This window comes from Sceloporus occidentalis, unplaced genomic scaffold, assembly GCF_023333645.1.
Source record: "Sceloporus occidentalis isolate IW3139 unplaced genomic scaffold, rSceOcc1.0.p SCAF_20, whole genome shotgun sequence".
In the NCBI taxonomy this organism is placed as follows: Eukaryota; Metazoa; Chordata; class Lepidosauria; order Squamata; family Phrynosomatidae; genus Sceloporus; species Sceloporus occidentalis.
In genome coordinates this window covers 14,513,881-14,533,475 of record NW_028317000.1, presented here as the reverse complement: position 1 = coordinate 14,533,475, position 19,595 = coordinate 14,513,881, and the positions used below count along the sequence as shown (strand labels likewise).

The following is a 19,595-nucleotide window of genomic DNA, read 5'->3' as shown; positions in this document are numbered from 1 at the left end:
ATAGGATGGAGAGAAATGGAGACCCTATGGGGAGTCTTTGGGATTTGTTTCCAGGACCCCTCCTCCCATGGATACCAAAATCCCTGGGTGCTCAAGTCCCATTATATGCAATGGTGCAGTAAAATGGACTCTGGAGACCATGCTTTGAATCCTTGCCACCTTGGGCAAGTCACACTCTCTCAGCCTCAGAGGGTGGCAATGGCACCACCTGAAGAAACTTGCCACGATAGGTTTGTTCTTAGGGTCGCCGTAAGTCAGAAACGACTTGAAGGCAGACAACGACAACAAAATACAAAACGGCAAAATCAAGGCTAGCTTTTTGGAATTCGTATATCCTAAAATAGATATTTTTAAGCCATGGATGGTTGAATGGACGTGTTTCCAAAACTGTGGGCATGTTGTAATACTGGAATAACTACTAACCCCCTTGCAAAACCAAATGCAAAATCAAAAACTAAGAAGATACCTGGAGTTAGTAAGAGTTAGCAAGCGGTGACTCAAAGCGTTGTATCAATATGTTCTATCTATTTACCTTCTTTTTTAAAAAAGCAGCATCAATATTATTACTTAGACTATGAATTCAGATGATGATGATGATGCTAATAATAATAATAATAATAATAATAATAATAATAATAATAATAGTATTTATGGTACTTGATGGCCACCTGATATAATAAAACCTCCGCACGGCTTCATGTTGCTTTTCCTCCGCGCTTTATTGATGTTCTACTGTATTTTGTTTTTACTACATATCTGTTTTATTAGCATCCGCCAACTGGAGCGCATCATTGATCTTACATAACAAACAAGAGAGATAAATAAAAGCAGAAGCCGGAAAGGATGGGGTGGTGGGGAAAGAGAGAGGCACTCTGTACATGCACAGAGCTACGCCACCAATTGCTTCTCCTGCTCCTTGATTGGAGGGATAGGTCCTGGGCCTTGCTTTCACACAGCATGGGTGCCAAGGCTGCATTTTTTGGATGCTAAACCCCCAGTTTTTCTGTCTCTGCAGAAGGCCTTAGCATGCTGCTCACGGGAGACACGGTCAACCATCCTGGCGCTTTGGAGGCAGGATGCCAAGGTGGGCGCGAGTGCAAGCGACGCCGCTTGAGATGTATTAACCTTGCAAAAAGGCCGCATTGCCAACAAAATGGGGTTTCTGCACCCCCAACGCCACCTTGGCGAAGGAAAGAGTAGCCTTGCTTCCTTTGGAGGGTGGCAAGGAGAGGAAAATCTAAGGCTGGGACTTGTTCAGACTATCTAGAAAATGACGTCTCCCTTCCCCAGGGATGGGCAACATGTAGGCCTTAAAATATATATTGATGATGATGATGCTTCAAAAATGCGCTGAAGGAGGCGTGGAGGATATTCCCACCATGTTTGGAGCTCCTCCGACTTGTGTCTTTCAGGGATCTAAAGCAATTTTTGCATGCGCACACACACACACACACACACACACACACATATATATTGTTAAATACATTTTTATTTGGCGTTTGAAAGAAAACAAAAGAAGGGAGGAAAGAGCTAAATGTACACACACAAAGGCATCAACATGCACACAATACAATATGGCAGCAGCCCTAGACAGCATTTTTGAGTGAAAAGGCTCTTTTTCATAACCCTTGGAGGGCCTGAGGGGCTCCAAATGTGGTAGAAATGTCCTCTGCATCCTCCAGATGTCATTTGGGGGGCAATCTAGAGCTATTCTTTGACCCTTGCGAGGGTCCTAGGGGCTACAAAAACAAAGCCCCCAGCCTGCATTTTGGCCACCTCCACTTTAGTCCGCTTCCACATTGCAAAATTAATGCAGTTTGGTACTGCGTTAACTGTCATGGCTCCATCCTATGGGAACCCGGGATGTGTAGCATGTTGTGGCACCAGGGCTCTTTGACAGAGAAGGCTAAACCCCACACCTACAGATCACAAAATAGCCTTGAGCTGTGGCAGTTAAAGTGGCATCAAACCGCATCAAATCTGCAGCGGAGACGCACCCTTGGAGGAACAGATGGCAACAATGAGTCGAGTAGCTGAGCTACCTGCGGACCAGGTTGCGTGGGAGGCAATGCAAACACAACTTCGGCGCCTTTCTGATGAGCAGCGTTGCTGGCGTTTTATTTTTTGCCACTGCCAGAAGTGCCAGAAGTATCAAGGCCAAAGTCGATGTGACAAATACATCTTTGCATTTAAAATGTGTTATATATATTTAACTTATGATATATATATATATATATATGCATGCAGAACATCAGCACTGTGTGGCACGCGTGATAATTATCAGGATGAGAGATCAGGAGAGGAAAGTTTAACCTTCTCCCTCCCCTGCTGCCAGAGCCCTGAGGACAAAAATGATTTATTTGACGCAGACCTCCTTGGAAGGCGCCAATTTGGGATTCTTTCCCAACGCATGCAAAGCAAGCCGTTTCAAAGAGCCTCTGGAAGAGGTTAAACTCCCCCTCCCCGTTACCGATATCCGGATGAGGATCCGTTTCCCTGCCAGCGCATCCCTCCCCATGCAAATACACCGATTAAATGCAAATACGCCTTCAACTGTGACGTGAACGGGTCATGATGCAACAACATTTGGAAAATGCTCCATGTTAACACGGCTCCAATACACGCCGCTGTTTATAGCTGAGGCTCTAGCCAATGGATGTGTCCGCAAGGGGAAAAAGAAGTGTTCCTGCCCTGTTCCTGTATGGAAGTGATTAGACGATGCATGGGACCTGAATCCTGAATGTTTGGACTGCATGGCAGTGTGGCGATGGAGGGGAAGAGCATTGATGGGTGGGCAAGCCACTGACCTTTTCCTGCCCAGAAATTCCAGCTTCTGCCATAGCATTTTCGCGTTCAAGTTTGCACCGTTCCTCCAGCGCCAACCGTTTTGCCGTCCTGCCAATTCATCACACAAGTGGATTCATCCAGAAATTCCAGCTCCCGCCATAGTACTTTCGTGTTCAAGTAGCAGACGTGCAAATTCATTGGCAGACGTGCAAAGTCATCGCACAAGTGCACACGGCCCAGAAATCCCAGCCGCAGCACTTTCACATTCACATCCACGCGGTTCCTCTGGCACTAATCCTCTGGTAGATGTGCAAACTGAACGCACAAGTCCACCTGCCCAGATATTTCAGCTCTTGCCACAGCACTTTCACAGTCAAGTTCATATGGTTCCTCTGGTAGTAATGCTTTTGCAGACGTGCAAACTGAACGCACAAGTGCATATGGCCCCGAAATCCCAGCTCCCGCCACAGCACTTTCACATTCAAGCTCTAGCAGTTCTTCCAGCTCCAATCCTTTTCTCCTCTTCTTCCAATCCATCCAAACTCCCATCGAGGGAACCCAGGAAGCAATAGTCAAGACCGTCTCTGAGTTGGTGCAGAGTGATGGCAGGGAAGACCTCTCTGCAAAGCCCTGCTCCGAGAAGGGCCTGGCTTTTCTGGGCAGGCTCCCAACTTTTGTCTTGGGTGAGCTCCCTCGTGTCGGAGATTAAGCCCCGCCAAGCGGAGACAGCTTAAATCGGCTGCCCAGCATAGCATGGCGAGACAAACAAGAGGTGTCGGTGGTTCGGATGGGTTAGTAGGAGAGCGACTGTCAGCCAGCCCTGCGTGGCGGGCCAGGCTCACTCCAACATCAGGGGTAGCTTGGCAGAAGACATTCTCCTTTGTTCGGCTGGTGCCACCCGCTTTCCTTTGCTCTGGCAAAGGAGCGAAGACGTTTGTGGACCATGATGAGAGCACAGACTGGCACGGATCTGATGCCTTTGCTAGGAGGGGAAAGCATCTCGCTCTCGTCTCCTTCTAGAAGTTTTCATGCAAGGATTCAGGGGAAATAGCGGGTTCAGGGGTACCCCCCAATTCCCAAACCCCTCACCCCTTGCCCCACTTTGCTTTTCACATCCAAGATTCTGGAGGCAACATCTGCACAGAAATGGGCCGAGTGTGGGAAAATGGACTATCTGGCACATCATATGGAGTCCTACGATTTGTAATTTGTTGCAGCACCAGAGCGCTGTGACAGAGGAAGCTTAATATCTCACCAAACTATACATCCCAGAATCCAGAAGCATGGAGCCATGGCTGTTAAAGCGGAGTCAAACAGCACTGCTTCCGCAATACAGAGGCAGCCCAAGAGTGACATTTGCTTATACTACTGTAGTTTCAAGAGGAAAGCCATCTAGGCCTCTATGAGCTCACTGACCACAAGGCAAGGATGGAAATGGTGCTAATAGATAACAAATCAACCCATGGATGGCACTCAGGATCAATGATCGGAAACAATAGGGAATTACACATGCAGGTCTTGAACGCGGCAGCACCTTCCCGGCAAAAGAGCTCCAGAATTTGCACAAGCCGTAGATGTTATTTTATTCTCTTTTGGAAGACAGAAAGCAATCAGAGGGAAATGGCGAGCGCATTGACTCCTAGAACAAAAGCGGGGAGAGATATTCCAATAGAAAGACATCTCCCCTCCCTGCCTTGCACCTCCGTTCCGGCGACAAAAGGGAGAATGTCACTTCGTTGCCAGTTATTAATTCCTAATGCCACAATTACTTCATTACGTGGCAGGTGGAAGAGTGAATAGCTGGAGGTTTTTTGCAAAGGCAAACAATCATCTGAGTCAAAATTAATTTACTAAGCAGAGCAATTCTTTTTATCCTCCCGGTGGAAGCGTCAATTTGCTCTTTTTCTAAAATAAAATAAGGTAAAAAAATAACACAAATCCCATTACAAAGTTTGCAGTAGGAACCAGAACCCAGCAATTCAGAGTATCGGTGCGGTTCTGACACCTTCAGAGTAAGTCTGGGCTCGATTTGAACCTGGTCCCATCAAAATGTCTTAGGCCCAAAACAGAAATGCCAGCTTTAACTGCCTGTGCCCAGGAATGCTGTCATTGCCATAGGCTGGCTCTCCTTCCCCTCCTTTGCTTCCCATTCGTCTCCCTGAAATGCAAAGCCAGCCAAACATTCCTGGATGGCGCAAGGTTCTTCTGCTAATAATTCACATGCAGGAAGTCAGGGAAGAAAGATTTGCAGGACAGGAGGGACGAGGAAGGCTGGAAATGTTGGGGTGGCTCATTTCGAAATGGCTGACGGTGGAACAATCCACCCACGGTTGCTTTAGTTATTAGTTACGATAACTAGTAATAAAAGGTCATGGTTCAACCCAATAGCACTGGCGTGCTAGATGAATAGTAGCATGAGAAGCAAGAGAGAAGGAACCCTCTGAGCATGCGCTGATTGCTAGACCCAAGAATGATGCATGGAGCAGCGCTTAACGTGGCGTCAGTCTGCATTATTTCTACAGTGGAGATGCAGCAAGAGAAGCCATGATTTTGCTTTGTGTGTGAATCATAGAGTTGGAAGAGACCGCAAGGGCCATCCAGTCTAACCCCATTCTGCCATGCAGGAAATCTAAATCAAAGTGTGTGCTCTTCAGAGGTCTAGGAGTGGGATGTGTAGGGCACCGCACTTTGGGTACCTCCTTCACCTGGTTGCTAGCTCTTAAGATGGGTTGCTTCAGTCCAGGAGATATGACTATGTTATGCAAATGGAACCGAGTTTGTTGTTGTTGTGTGCCTACAAGTCATTTCCAACTTATGGTAAGCCTCCACGGGGTTTTCTGGGGCTGAGAGTGTGTGACTCGCCCAAGGTCACCCAATGGGTTTCCATTGCCGAACAGGGAATCGAATCCTGGTTCCCATTGAACCCTAGTCCAATGCTCAAACCATGTCACCAAGATGGCTCTGTAACTGAGTAGCCAAGGTAAAATATCAACAAATATTTTCAAATTGTGTTGTTGTTGTTGATGATGATGATTATCATCATCATCATCATCATCATCATCATCATCATCATCATCCTCATCATCATCCTGCCCTTTTCCCAAACTTGGACTCAGGGCAGCTTACAGTATTAAAAACCAGTACAACGACAATTACAATCCAATTGCGTAAGCCTGAGCTAGCCCATGGTCTCCAAGTCAGTCATCTGGTGCAGACTTTCCTCCAACACCCTGAAATTAATTGCTGGAATGCTATCTTGAATGGGGATCTTTACCCAATAGCCATTGGGGAGGGAGACAGACACACTCTGTACATGCTCAGAGGTTATGCTGTGACTCCTTCAGACACTTGACACCTGGGCCTTGGCAACCGCACCAGGTACTGGAGGTAAGATGGCACTCCGATTCAAGTCCCTACCCTGCCGTTGGCACCCATCCGCTACCCACCCACCCACCGTTCCTGTGCTGTCGCTGTGCCCAGAGGGCAGCACAATGGTTTCACAGCTAAGCCGAGAGTTTGGGAGCCTGCGGTTGGGTTGATAAGGGAAAGCAACGGCTGCCAATCCTCCCCCTGGCACTTGGCGTAATGGGATGACAGATATAATAGCAATGATCACAGGCACCCAAGGGCTGGCTCCTGACCTCCACCCAGCTGGCAGGCGACCGCCTGCTGTTCGGCTTGCTGTGCAGATGCGTTTCTCTTGGGAAGGGGCGGTTGCGTGGGCACCCCGCCAAATGCCTCCAGGAGCAAAAGCACCTCTTCCATGCCCACCCTCCATTGTCTGCCCACTCAGCCTTGCCAACAGGGGATGAGAGATGTTCCCTCTCTTTTGCCTCTGTGGATGGAGACAGCAAAGAAGGTTCCAGCCTTTAGGATGTGGGAGATGCAACTTCCACACTGGACACCTTGGTAGCCATAGCTGACCCAAGGTATTCTGCTGCCTAAAGCAAAGGGCAAGAAGGAACTGTCTGCCGTCCCTGCTGTCCGTTCCACAGATGATGACTGGACCTAGTAGATCACTTACTTTTAGCACATGCAAACGGATCTGGTAGCACCTTTGAGACTTAGGCATTTATCACACTGGAGCTGTTTTGGCATTAAAGAGAGATTAAAGCGCATTTAAAGCATCCTGCAAATAAAGCAAAAGTGGTGAAATGGTGCAGGCCCACCTGCCTCTAAAGATGCCTGGGACTCGGGTGAAAATCCTGACATTGAGTCAGAAGGTGTTGCATGTAAGTGAGTATACACACAAACACACACACAAGCAAAGAAATGCGCTGTCCTGGTCAGCACAAATGACATAACCAGAAGTGGCTGCAAGACTATTAATACGCAGCATGCCCAACCCTCAGCTCTCACTTTCTCCTTGCTAATTAAAGTGCGGCTGGGTTGAGATGGCTCCCTAGCCTTGAAAAAGCCCTGGCCTCAGCAAAGAGGACCGAAACCAGTTGCCCAGAGGTAGTCCATCAGGGATGCCCAAGAGCCCGGCGATGCGGCACAGATTTTGCATCTCGAAATGCACATGGCTCACTCCTCAGCATCTCCAACTAGGCGAGAAACACCGGCTGGTCCCTTGTCACCGGAGCGGTGACTCAACTTTGTGCCCGAGTCTGAAGAAGGATGAGAAAGGGATTTGGAAAGATTTGAGCGTCAGGACAATGAGATGAATCCTGGATTGATAGGGTCTATTCTATGCTCGGTTGTGACGTGGCTGAAGGAAAAGGGTCACATAAGGGATGCCATTTTACTTACGCCATCGTATACAAGGGGACTTAAGCATCCATAGGTTTTAGTTTCAATGGAGGAGTCCTGGAACCAAATCCCAGTGGAAACCAAGGGCCCATTGTACTGTATATTCCAAAAAGCCAACCTGGATTTTGCCATGTTATATAAGGGATGCCATTTTGCTATGCCATTGTATTTAATGGGACTTGAGCATCCATGGCGAGTCCTGAGACCAAACCCCAGCGGATACCAAGTGCTCACTGCATGTGCTTCTGCAAAAGCAAGCAGGCTTCTGCAAATGCATTAGGGAGGTGGCCTGAAAGGCCGAAACGCAAGTGTGGTGGCTGATGAGACGTTCACAACATGGCCACACACAAACACACGCACACCGCCGGAAACGCCCCGGTTCCACTGCCCTGTCGCCAGTCAGCCACACTCACCGTCTCTCATGGAAAGGCTGCAACCGGGGAGCGTTGGCAGCCTCCATTGTGCAAGTGTCACGGCTCAAACGCATTTCCAAGGCTCTGAAGACTCTGGCAGGGAGAGGCTTTGTCTGCTATGGCAGCTGCGAGGAGCCGGGGAGGGGGAGATGTGTTTCTTTTAGTCTGGACGAGAGAAGCCCAAATGCCACCTCTGCCAGGAAAATGACCCAGGTTTAAGAACTGGTACACTTCACTCTCTCTGTCTGGCACCCAGATAGGTAAGGTTAGTTTTCCAATCCGGGATGCTCAGAGCTTGGGGAACGGTTTGTTTTTTGGTTGGATAAACCAAGGTTAATGTGCTGGTCAAGGATGCATAAAGCTTGGGTGAAGCTTCTTTTGGATGGACTACAACTCCCAGAATCCACCTCCCCAGCTGGCTGTGAATGTAAGAACTGACAGTCTGCCTTCTGCCTGGCACTGCCAGGGTGCATCTACACTGTCAAATAATGCAGTTTGTCTCCACTTTAACCACTGAAGCTCCATCCTTTGATATCCTGGGATCTGGGTCTATCTACACTGACAAAATAATGCAGTTTGACCCCACTTTAAGTGTTGCATTCTATGGAATCCAGGGAACCTTACAAGGGGAAACGTCAGTTTTTCCTGGAAAGAGTCAGTGAGACTAGAGAAGCCCCAAAACCGAGACTTTCAGGCTCATGAGAATTATGATCATTATGATCCCAACTCTACTTTCCATAGCACTGAGTAGATTCCTCTTTGTCTGCTACCGCACAGATTTGCTCCCCTTGTGCGCTGTCTCCCTCCTGCGTCTACCTGCACACCTTGGAGGAAAATAATGCAGCTTGATGGCTCCCTTTCCTGGCGCAAAGTGTTGGCAGACAGGTGCAATGGGCGCCTGGGTGGGGAGAAGGCACAGGGCTTCAAGGATTTTGTAAAGCAAGGAGGGAGGCTTCTGCAAAACATTCGGAAGGACATCTTGGCAGGCCGAGCTGCGCAATGGCGGAACGGACTGCCTTGCGTTCCCTGGGGGTTTTCAAAAGCAGAGGCTGGGTGGCCATCTGTCAATGATGCTTTAGCTGCGGCGTTGGTGATGTTGCATCAACACCGAGGCTACCTTTGGACACTCTTGGATAATCCTATGATTCCATAAATTGAGCTCTAGCTGACCCACGATGGATTGGAGAGCGAGGGAAGGATGCTTTTCCTCTTTCCCCCATCAAGGTCACAGGTATATGTCCATCTCCTGGCTGCAAAATAGGTAAATAGGCGGCTACCTTGGAGATGAAGTCCCAGACTGCTGCCACATAATGCAGAATTAATGCAGTTTATTAATGCAAAATCAGCTGCCATGGCTGCATCCTATGGAATCCTGGATTGTGTCGTTTGTTGTGAGCCATGGCCACACAAAGAATCCGGAAACCATCCTGCAGCACCAGGGGTTCACTTTGCTCAGCCCTGCTCTACCCCATAGGCTTCACTCCCCTTCATAGAAGAGTTGGAAGAGACCCCAAGGACCCTGATCCAGTCCAACCCCCTTCTGCCATGCAGGAACTCTCAATTAAAGCATCCCAATAGATGGCCATCCAGCCTCTGCTTAAAGACCTCCAAGGAAGGAGACTCCACCGCCCTCAAAAGTAGTGTCTTCTAATGTCGAACATCTCTTACTGTCAGGAAGTCCCTCCTAATGTTGAGGTGGAATTTCTTTTCCTGCAGCTTGCATCCATTGTTCCTGTTCCTATTCACTGGAGCAGCAGAAAACAAGCTTGTTCCATCCTCAACATGACACCCCTCCAAATACTTAAACAGGGCTATCATGTCTCCTCTTAACCTTCTCTTCTCCAGGCTGAACATACCCTCATAGGGCACGGTTTCCAGAACCTTCACCATTTTAGTCGCCCTCCTTTGGACACGCTCCAGCTTCTTTGCACCCTTTTTGAATTGTGTGATAAAATCCCGCATTTGAACCCATGCCCTGGATTGCTGGGCAGGCAAACATGGGGAAAACCTGATGCTGAAGGACCTGTGTGATGCCAGAGACAAGACGCCACCACGCCGGCACCAGCGGGTTACGCTGTCGGCCCGCGTTAGCCTGGCAGGGCCGTGACGGGGGGAAAGGGATGCGAGGCGAAGGCGCTGGAGTGGAGCAAAGGCAGCCCTGGGGGGTTTGCTTGACATGCTGGGCGTTCCCAGCCACCAGCCTGCTTGCTCTGCTGCCACGCAGGATTAGCGGTGCCACCTCTGCTTGGCGCGTGCCACGGGGCACCGGAGAGACAAGGGTGCCCTTGTTGCAGCGCTTAAGACGCAGAGCAGACCGCGATGCTTCTACTGTGAAAGTGGTTAGAAAGAGGTTTGGATGCCCAAACATCCTTGTTCCTCCTCTAACCTCTCGCAATTCCCAGAATGCCATAGCACTGAGTCATGGCTGTTAAGGTGGTGCCAAACTTCTTCATTTCTGTAGTGTGGCAACAGCTTGAGAGGCTAGACTGGGATCCCTCTTTTCAATGGCATTTTGCAGTAGGGCAAAAGCCTCCTTGTGCAGACCGTTGTTTGCTTCTTTAATTTTATCTCCCGTACTGTATTTCTATTATTAATTGGTGTTTATTATACTCTTCTGCAACTTTATTGCCTTGTATTATTGCTTTTAATAGCTGTTAGATGCTCTTGAGTGGTGCGTAAACACCAGAAGGGTGGGAAAGAGGATTTTCGACAATGAATAAAATACATATGCCGCATGCGCTGCTACCAGCAGCAGAAATAACAAGAGCCTTGTGGCGATTCCTGTGCAACTGTAAGCATGTTTGCTTGGGAAGAAGTTCCACCGTAGCCTAATAAATGTACTGTATTCTTAAGTTTCTGTGAGTCTGTAATACATATTTGTTGGCCTTTTAAAAATGCCACACGATTTCTAGGATGGGAATACCTGGCATAACAGGCACGCCATGAAAGACATCTTGAGATTGCAGCAGATCACAAGTGGAATATAAACTAACAATGAGATGCAGCAACAAAAAAGGCCAACACAATTCTAGTAGCATTGAGGGAAGTACAGCTGGATCCCTGTATCTACAGAACCAATATTGGTGGTTTCTTATCTGCGGCTGACAAAAATAGAGACACATGCCATAGAAAATGCCTAGAGACATATCCTTTTCAGGATATGTTTGTACTGGAAGACCTTTATTTTAATGGGGTTTGCTATTATTCGTGGTTTCTGGTATCTGGAAGTAATGCTTGGGAACTGAAATTCTGTGGATATGGGGATCCACCTGTAATAGTACCCATCTATTCTGCTTTGGTCAGAGACCTCACCTGGATATTGTGCCCAATTCTTGGTGCCATGGTTTGAGAATAAGAGCATCACAGAGTCATAGATTTGGAGGGACCATAAAGGTCATTCAGTCCAACCCCGTCGTGTAGGTCTACCCAACTAAAGCACTCCTAAAAGATGTTCATCCAACCTCGGTTTAAAGACCTCCAAAGATGGAGACCCCACCAACCTCTGACGGTCCATTCCACTGTTGAACAGCTTTTAGATTCCCTCTAAGATCTTAGGGAGAAGATTTTCATGGCCAGAGCTGTCCAATGCGGGAATAAACTGCATTGGAAGATGGTGGACTTTTCTTCACTGGACATCTTTAACCAGAGGTTTAATGGCCATCTCTTGGGGTTGCTTCAGCTAAGCATTGCTGCACTGCAAAGGTTGGAGAAGATGGCCCCATGAGATACCTTCCAGCTCTATGATTTGGTGAAATGCAGTTGCATTAACAGAGACATAGTTTCCAAGGCTGGAGAGAGGAAGAACAGATTCACTTTAATGTGCACACATGCCTCGGACAGACTCTGGCAACTGTGTGTCCGTTTTGGAGCGCCGCAGTTTATGGAGAATGGGAACAAAGAGAAATCGCTGCAGAGGATGGCAATGAAATGCCAGGGACATCTGGCACTTGAACATCATGGGCTGGTGTTCCTGCACCAACGCTAGAAGATGGCGCGCTTGGCTTTAAAAGAGAATGTAAATTGAAATGCTTATAATGAGAATGTGATGGCAGGAAAGGATCATGGAGATCCAGTCACCTCTGGACACAGGTGAGATTAATGTGGCTTTTTCAGTTCTTCTGCAACGCCCAACATATTTCATCATTATTGGCTGCGCTGGCCATTGCAACCCACTTCATCCAAAACAGACACTTCTTCTTGGGGATATATTATTGCCTCCACCTTGGTCTCAAGATGAGATGAAAAATAAGATGGAGAGGGGCCATCCTTTGCTGGAACGCCATGGATTCCCCCAAAAGTTTTCCTCCTTCCCATCATACTTGCAATACGCCAAAGCCAAAGATGGGAGAAACTGTGAAGATAAATGGAAGGATGTCTTCATACGCTTAAAACTGTAGAAGCGGCTGCCAGAAGATGCAGCGACGGCTGCCAACTTGGAAGGCTATAAAGGAGGATTAGAAACGTTCATGGAGAATAAAGCTCTCAATGGCTACTAGATATGATGGTTATTGCCGGCTCCAATATTGGAGGCTGGACATCTCTATATATCAGTTGCTGGCAAGGATGAGATGGAAGGAGGCAATAAGGCTTGCTTTGGGGCTTTCTGCAAGAGCCTTGGATTCGCCATTGTAGGCACAGAATGCAGAACTTGGCTTCATTAATGGAACTATAGTTTCCAAATCAAGGAAAGTCATCCCAGTCTAGAAGACTTCCCTTCCTGAATATCAGAGGGTTAGAATAGATGACCTCTTTAGTCCCTTCCAACTTTATGAGTCCATATGTTCTTTTAGAAGATCTGTGCCATCTTCCACTCATGGTTTAAATGGACAAAAATAAGGGGGCTTGGTGAAAACAAGGGATTTGCAAGAGACATGCAAAGAGGTGGGAATCCTCCAACTCCTGAACTCTCGGGGATCATTCAAAACCACAACCGCAGCCAGAATGTCTCCACCGCACATCAGGAAAGGAACCGAAAGGGCACTGGCTTGGTTAAAGAGGAATATCGCAGAAGCCATATTAGAGGCCTTTGGAAAACAGAAGGCTCTTGGAAATGAGAGGGAAGGTCTTTAGGGAGCTGGGGATGTTCAGCTTGGAGAAGAGCAGGTTAAGAGGTGGCATGACAGCCCTCTTTAAATATTTGAAAGGATGACCTATTGAGGATGGAACGAGATTGTTTTCTGCTGCTCTGGAGAATAGGACACAAAGCAATAGATTCAAGTTGCAGGAAAAGAGATCCCACCTAAATGTTAGGAAGAAATTCCTGACAGTAAGGGCTATTTAACAGTGGAAGATGTCGCCTTGGAGAGTAGTGCAATCTCCTTCTTTGGAGGCTTTTAAACTGAGGCTGGATAGGAAGGAAGGAAGGAAGGAAGGAAGGAAGGAAGGAAGGAAGGAAGGAAGGATAAGGAGTAAGAATGGGATGGATGAGGGAATAGGAAGGAAATGGAAGAAAGGGATTTAAAAGGAGGGTTCGATGAAGTATTGAGAGTGTAGCATTGCATATATATATGTATAGTAAAGAGGGTAGGATGGTATTTTATGTTATGCCTTATACAACATGTGTTATGTGTGGGCATGTTTATGTTTCAGTCTTAGCACTTTACATTTCTATACAGTTTCATAGTGAACGCATCACTCTCTAAGTGTGTATGCATGTATGTATGTGTAATGATATATCTTTTGTATTCAATAAACTTTCCATAATAATAATAATAATAATAATAATAATAATAATACCTTACAAAACTGACCATTAAAAGAGAAGGATTAAACAATTACAATATCAAAACGGATCATTTGTTGAAGAAATACAATGCAATCGAAGAGGCAAAAGCACTTAAAAGCTTTGGGGAGCAATGGGCAAGTCGCATGGCATATGCCACTTGGCTTGCGCCACTCAGGATCTGCGCCAGCTTCCTCTCGCTGCCTAATGGCCGGACCGGGGGAGAGAAAAGAAAGGAAGCCCAAATCCTCTCTACAGGAACGGACGCCATGAGACTGGCATCTCTATACCTCTCTCAACATATGCAAACCAATTCAGCAGAACCTTGATTTGCATCCAGTATCTGGAGAGGAGGAAGGAAAGGAGGGAGAAGGGAGCAGGGAGGAAGAGAAGGGATGACTCCGCACCCAGCCATCTGGGGTGCCGAGCCGCAGAGAGAGAAAGACACCCGTGTGGGTGCCCAGGAGGGAGGAATTAGCCTTCTGTGTCCCTCTCCCCCCTCCGGGCAAGGAGTATTTCATTAAGTAACAAGCTTCCCTCCCTCTCCGGCTCCCTTCCCCCCCCCTCACCCGAGATCATGCACAGCCATTAAGGCATAAATATTAATAGCCATGGCACAGAGATGGACTGGGTGCCCGCAGCTTGCTTCGAGACACTGCCTTCGCACAGGGAGGAGGGGGATTCATTTTGGAAAATTCGGGGCATGGAGAAGAAACGTGGCCAAGCCCAGCAAAGGGGGGAAAGGAAAAGGTGGGGCAGATGGGGTTTACTCCCCTCCTCTAAATCTGGGATGAGGAATCTGGGCCCTGGCAATGCTGAGATCTGTGACTTTCTTCCTGCCAACACCAGCTAGGCAGTCTGGGGCTGATGGGAACTGGAGTCCAGCAGCATCTGGAGATGCTATCCCCATGCAAACCCCTCTTCCATATACAACATGCAACAGTGCAATAAGCAATATTATAATATGAAATATTACAACACTGCAATATGAAATACAGTACACTCATTCTTCCATATTTGCGGCTTTGATATTTGCAGGTTTGATTATTCACAGATTCGATTAATACATTCGCTCTAGGAATATCTAGGTCCTCCATTGCAACTCTATAGTCAACTTTAACTGAAAGTGGCACTGAAAGACCTAGAGATTCCTAGAGAGGACAGTCTACTAGGCCTTTGTAGCTCTTCCATTGCAGTTCTATGGTCAGTGTCTGTTGGGCGTTGATCACAGAGTTGCACTGGAAGACCTAGAGAGTCCTAGAGAGGTGTCCTCTCAGGTAAAAACATGGTGTTTTTGTTATTTGCGGGTCTTCCATGTTTACAGGGGTCTTGTGCCACTAACACTAGCAAATATGGAGGGACAAGTGTACAGCAATATGCAATATTGCAATATTGTAATATCTCCAATACATATTTGTTCTCCATCAATATTATTATTTTGAATCCTTTGCATTTCCAGGCACATTTGTCGTGAAAGTACAATTTCTTTGGAAAGGATGCAAAGTGCTGAGGGTGGTGGGGGTCTTCCACCCTGAGAAACCAGCCATGGCAGGTAGCAAAATGGAGAAAGAATTTGTCCCATTCTGGTACTCTGGCAATGCCCTCCCCAGATATGGGAAAGAATGGTAGCAAGCCAGGGCTGGCGGTGGAAGAGAGACACTGGCACCATAAAGCCAGGGTTTGCAGAGGTGAAAATGAGGCATTTGGATGAGTAGCAACAGTAAGATCATCTGGCTCCCCATCCCTACATTGAAGCCCCTTCCCCTCATCTACAAACCGGCTGAGATGAAATATGACAATATAAACTTGAAAACTATCTGGGTTTTGGTGAGACTCGATCTTGAATGCTGAATAAAGACCCATTAGTTCTACCAAAGTCCTTCTCCTGATGCTAATGAAAACCGCCAGAACTGGATTGCTGGAATGGATCAGGGTGGTCAGCAAAGATCCGTAGAGGGTCTCAGTTGGGTTCTGTACCCTTCATCTTGGAACATGCATTTCTAACCCTAAACAGAGGTCCCTCTCTCTCAGCCCTTTATCCCACAACACCACCCACAATTCTCCCCCCCTGGAACAATTTTGTCTAGGCCAGGAGTGGACTTGAGCAGGGAAAAATCTGCCCCTCCAGTTGTGGCTGGATTGCAATTCCCAGCAAGAGTGTGACTGCTGGGAGATGCAGTTCAGCAATCCCTGAAGCTTCCTTTTCTGGTCCAGGCCAAGGAGACGTGGTTAGACTGCAAACCCTAGCATCCCTTGCTACAACTGATGTGAGCTGCAGTCTGAGAACATCTGGAAGGATGCACACTGCTCAGCAGGCCATATTGGTGATACCCAAACTATGAGATTTGGATTTCAGCTCCCAGAAACCCTGACTGACTTTGCTTTGATGTCCAAAACTCCTGGAGGATCAGTGTTCGGGAACTGCTGGCCCACTAGTTGACCCTCTCCCCATTGCACCCCTTCCCGCATCACCCCCACATCAGGCTCCCCTTTCCCCATGCGCTTACTATGTGCAGCTGCAGGTAGTCGCCAAGCCCGGATGCGCTGTCCACCCGCACCAGAATGGCGTTCTTCTGATGCGTGCTGAAGCCCACGGCCAGGCGGTCGGCCCGCGTGCTCGGGCGGTCATTGGGGGGCCAGGTGTACGTGATCAGCGCCCCGCCCTTCCCAAAAATGTACGTTGTGCCAGCTGCAAATCGAAGAAAGAAAGAAGAAGAATGGTTAGGGTGGCATGGGGAGAAAGTCTGGCACATTCTCTGTGAGCTTCTGTGTGCTGTGTGCCTTCAAGTAATTTCCAACTTATGGTGACCCTAAGGCAAACCTAACATGGGGTTTTCTTGGCAAGATTGGTTCAGAGGAGGGTTGCCATTGCTATCCTCTGAGGCTGAGAGAACGTGACTCGGCCAAGGTCGCCCAGTGGGTTTAGTGGCATCAAACCCCGGTCTCTAGACTTGCAGTCCAACACTCAAACCATGCTGGCTCTTATCTCTCTCCCAAAACCTGACCTCCTCTGGTCTGTGGTCCTTTCCCTGCTCAGGTGCATCATCCCTCGCCCTCCTTCCCTTGCAATAAATCTCTACCTGGCCTCTTTGGATCCCACCTTCTCTGCTGCGAAAGAGAGATTGGGGAGGAGGAGAAGGGCGAGGGATGATGGACGGAGAGGGATAAGGGTGAAGACAGGCTCATCAGTCTCCCAGCCGCCCGGTCCACCTCCCAGCCCATGCCAGGCAGGGCTGGCGGCTCAGCCATCCATCACCCGGCATCTGGAGTTCTGGCTGTGTTGTTTTGGCACGCCCAGCTCTCCAAGGATGCAAACTCTCCAGCCAGATTGTCTTCACCTTATTTATACCGTCATAGAACCTGAGCACCGCAAGGGACCCCAAAGGTCATCTAATCCAACCCCACTGCCTCCACCATGCAAGAAGACACAACTCAAGCCCTCCTGAAAGATGCCCATCCAAAGACGCCCATTTCAAGGCCTCCAAGCATGCAGAATCTGCCACCCTCCAAGGCAATTCTTTTCCAAGGGTCATCCAGCCCAACCTGCCTGCCATGCGAGAACTCACAACCAAAGCACCCATGACAAATGTCCATGTTTAAAAGCAGCCTCCAAAGAAGGACTTATTCTTGTAATCTGAACCCACTGCTTCGTATTCTAGGCTCCGGAGCAGCAGAAAACAAGCTCGCTCCATCCGTTACATGGAGAATCCACAGACGAAACCAAACCCAGCCGCACTTCTATCGGACCGACCCAAATGCGCAAAATGCGTGTTGTGAGCTTTCGAAGTGCCAGTGGCTTCGCTGTCCTTAATAACCGATACCCAGTTTGGAAAGGATATGTAGTTGGCCCTCCTTATCCGCGGGTTTTTTAATTCACGGATTCAATCATCCATGGCTTGGAAGTATTCAGAAAAAGCATATGTTCCACACAGCAAAGCTTGATTTTCCATATTAAATGAGAGACACCATTTTGTTATGCCATTGAATTGAATGACAGGAAGGGAGGGAGGGAGGGAGAACTAAAGAAAGGAAGGAAAAGAAAGGAAGGAAGAGGAAGGAGAGAAAGGAAGAAAGAAAGAAAGAAAAAAGGAAGGAAGGAAGGCTCTAAAAGGAAATATAAACGAAAGAAAAGGTGACTTCTGACTTTCCTTTCAGCAGTTATCTCCATATACAATATAATAATAATAATAATAATAATAATAATAATAATAATAATAATAATAATAATATCTTATCAATTACAGGTTGGGTCTCCCTTATCCAAAATGCTGAGGACTAGATGCATTTTGGATTCTGGAGTTTTTCAGAATTTGGCATATTTATATATGTAGAATGGGATATAATGGGAGTTGGGCCCCAAGGCCAGCCATTAAACCCATGTATGTTTCATATGCATCTCATAGACCTAGGCCGATGAATAGGGGCTGTGGAGTCCTATGGTCCTGTTTCCAGGCCATGCTAGACTGCAGGTCCCATCGTCCAGCAGCACCACAAGACTGCTGGGAACTGCAGTCTGATAAGGCTGCACACACTGCAGAAATAATCCAGTTTGATGCCACTTTAATGCTATGGAAAATCCTGGGATTTGTAGTATGTCGTGGCACCAGAGCTCTCTGACAAAGAAGGCTAAGCGTCTCATGAAACTACAATACCCAGATATTGTTATTATTAGATAGATAGATAGATAGATAGATAGATAGATAGATAGATGAGTCTTGGAATTAAAAATTGTGTGTGTGTGTCTTGGAAACTGGGAATGAAATGTTGTGTGGATGCAGCCTGGGTTCTTAGCTCAGCTCAGAAGTTGGAATGCAGTGTCTCAGAGCATGAACATAATGTCTCTGAGCATGAACAGAGTGTCTCTGAGCATGAACAGAGTATTTCTGAGCTTGAACAGAGTGTCTGAAAGCATGAACAGTGTCTGAAAGCATGAACAGGGTGTCTCAAAACATGAACAAAGTGTCTCTGAGCATGAACAGAGTGGCTGCCGCTCATTGCTTGAGCAGCTGCATTTTGCTTTATCGACCTGAATTTATCTGATGTAAACAACCTTCAGAGGAAGGACTCAGTTTGCATCTGCACTGAAATAAAATAATCCAGTTTGATGCCACTTTAACCGCCCTTGGCTCCGTGCCGTGGGATGCTGGGATTTGCAGTTTGTTGCGGTACCCGACAGAGATGGCTAAACAGCTCCTCAAAACTACAAATCCCAAGATTCCATAGTAGCACAGAGCCATAATGGAAGTTAAAGTGGTGCCATCCTTGACCCTGCTGTGGTAGTGAGTTTCCTAGTTTAACCCAGTGCCAGGTGAAGAGGGTTTTGGAAAGCAAAGAATTTCAGTTTTGCAAAATGGGTTTTGAGGCAATATCTTGTAGTAGTAGTGAGTTCCGCAGTTTAACACCGAACAGGGTTTTTGGAAACCAAAGAATACTGGTTTTGCAAAAAGGGTTTTGAAGCAATATCCTGTGGTGGATAATGTGAGTTTCCCAGTTTAACCCAGTCAGTGCCAGGTGGACAGGGTTTTTGGAAACCAAAGAATACTGGTTTTGCAAAATGGGTTTTTAAGTAACGTCTTGTGGCCGTGAGTTCCCCAGTTTAACCCAGTGCCAGGTGAACAGGGTTTCTGTAAACCAAAGATTGTTGGCTTTGCAAAATGAGTTTTTAGACTGTGTTTTTTTTAAAAAAGAAGAACAATTTCCTCTCTTTGTGTTGCTCATCCCTTTGGGAAAACTGGCCCACAAGCGGTGTGTGAGGCAAAGCTATAAATGAACACAACAAATGTGATAAATATCATAAGTAACGCAATGATCTAAATCGAGCCTAAGGCCCCCCTCGGTTTCACCAAACGGCGAAAATACAACCCAAATCGAAGGCAAGAAAACAGAGCCGAGGGGACGCTTTTGCCTTTGGACACAAGGAG

General features: G+C 47.3%; 1 protein-coding gene across 28 annotated transcripts in view; it reads right to left on the bottom strand.

Moving 5' to 3' along the window:
• The window catches only part of NRXN2 (neurexin 2), a 277,457-nt gene that overhangs the window by 56,858 nt on the left and 201,004 nt on the right, over nucleotides 1–19,595 (bottom strand). For all 28 annotated transcript variants that reach the window (XM_089483043.1, XM_089483060.1, XM_089483055.1 and 25 more), the window contains one exon: nucleotides 16,182–16,363. In XM_089483043.1, coding sequence (XP_089339169.1) covers nucleotides 16,182–16,363 — 182 coding nt within the window. The remainder of the gene's footprint in view (nucleotides 1–16,181; nucleotides 16,364–19,595) is intronic.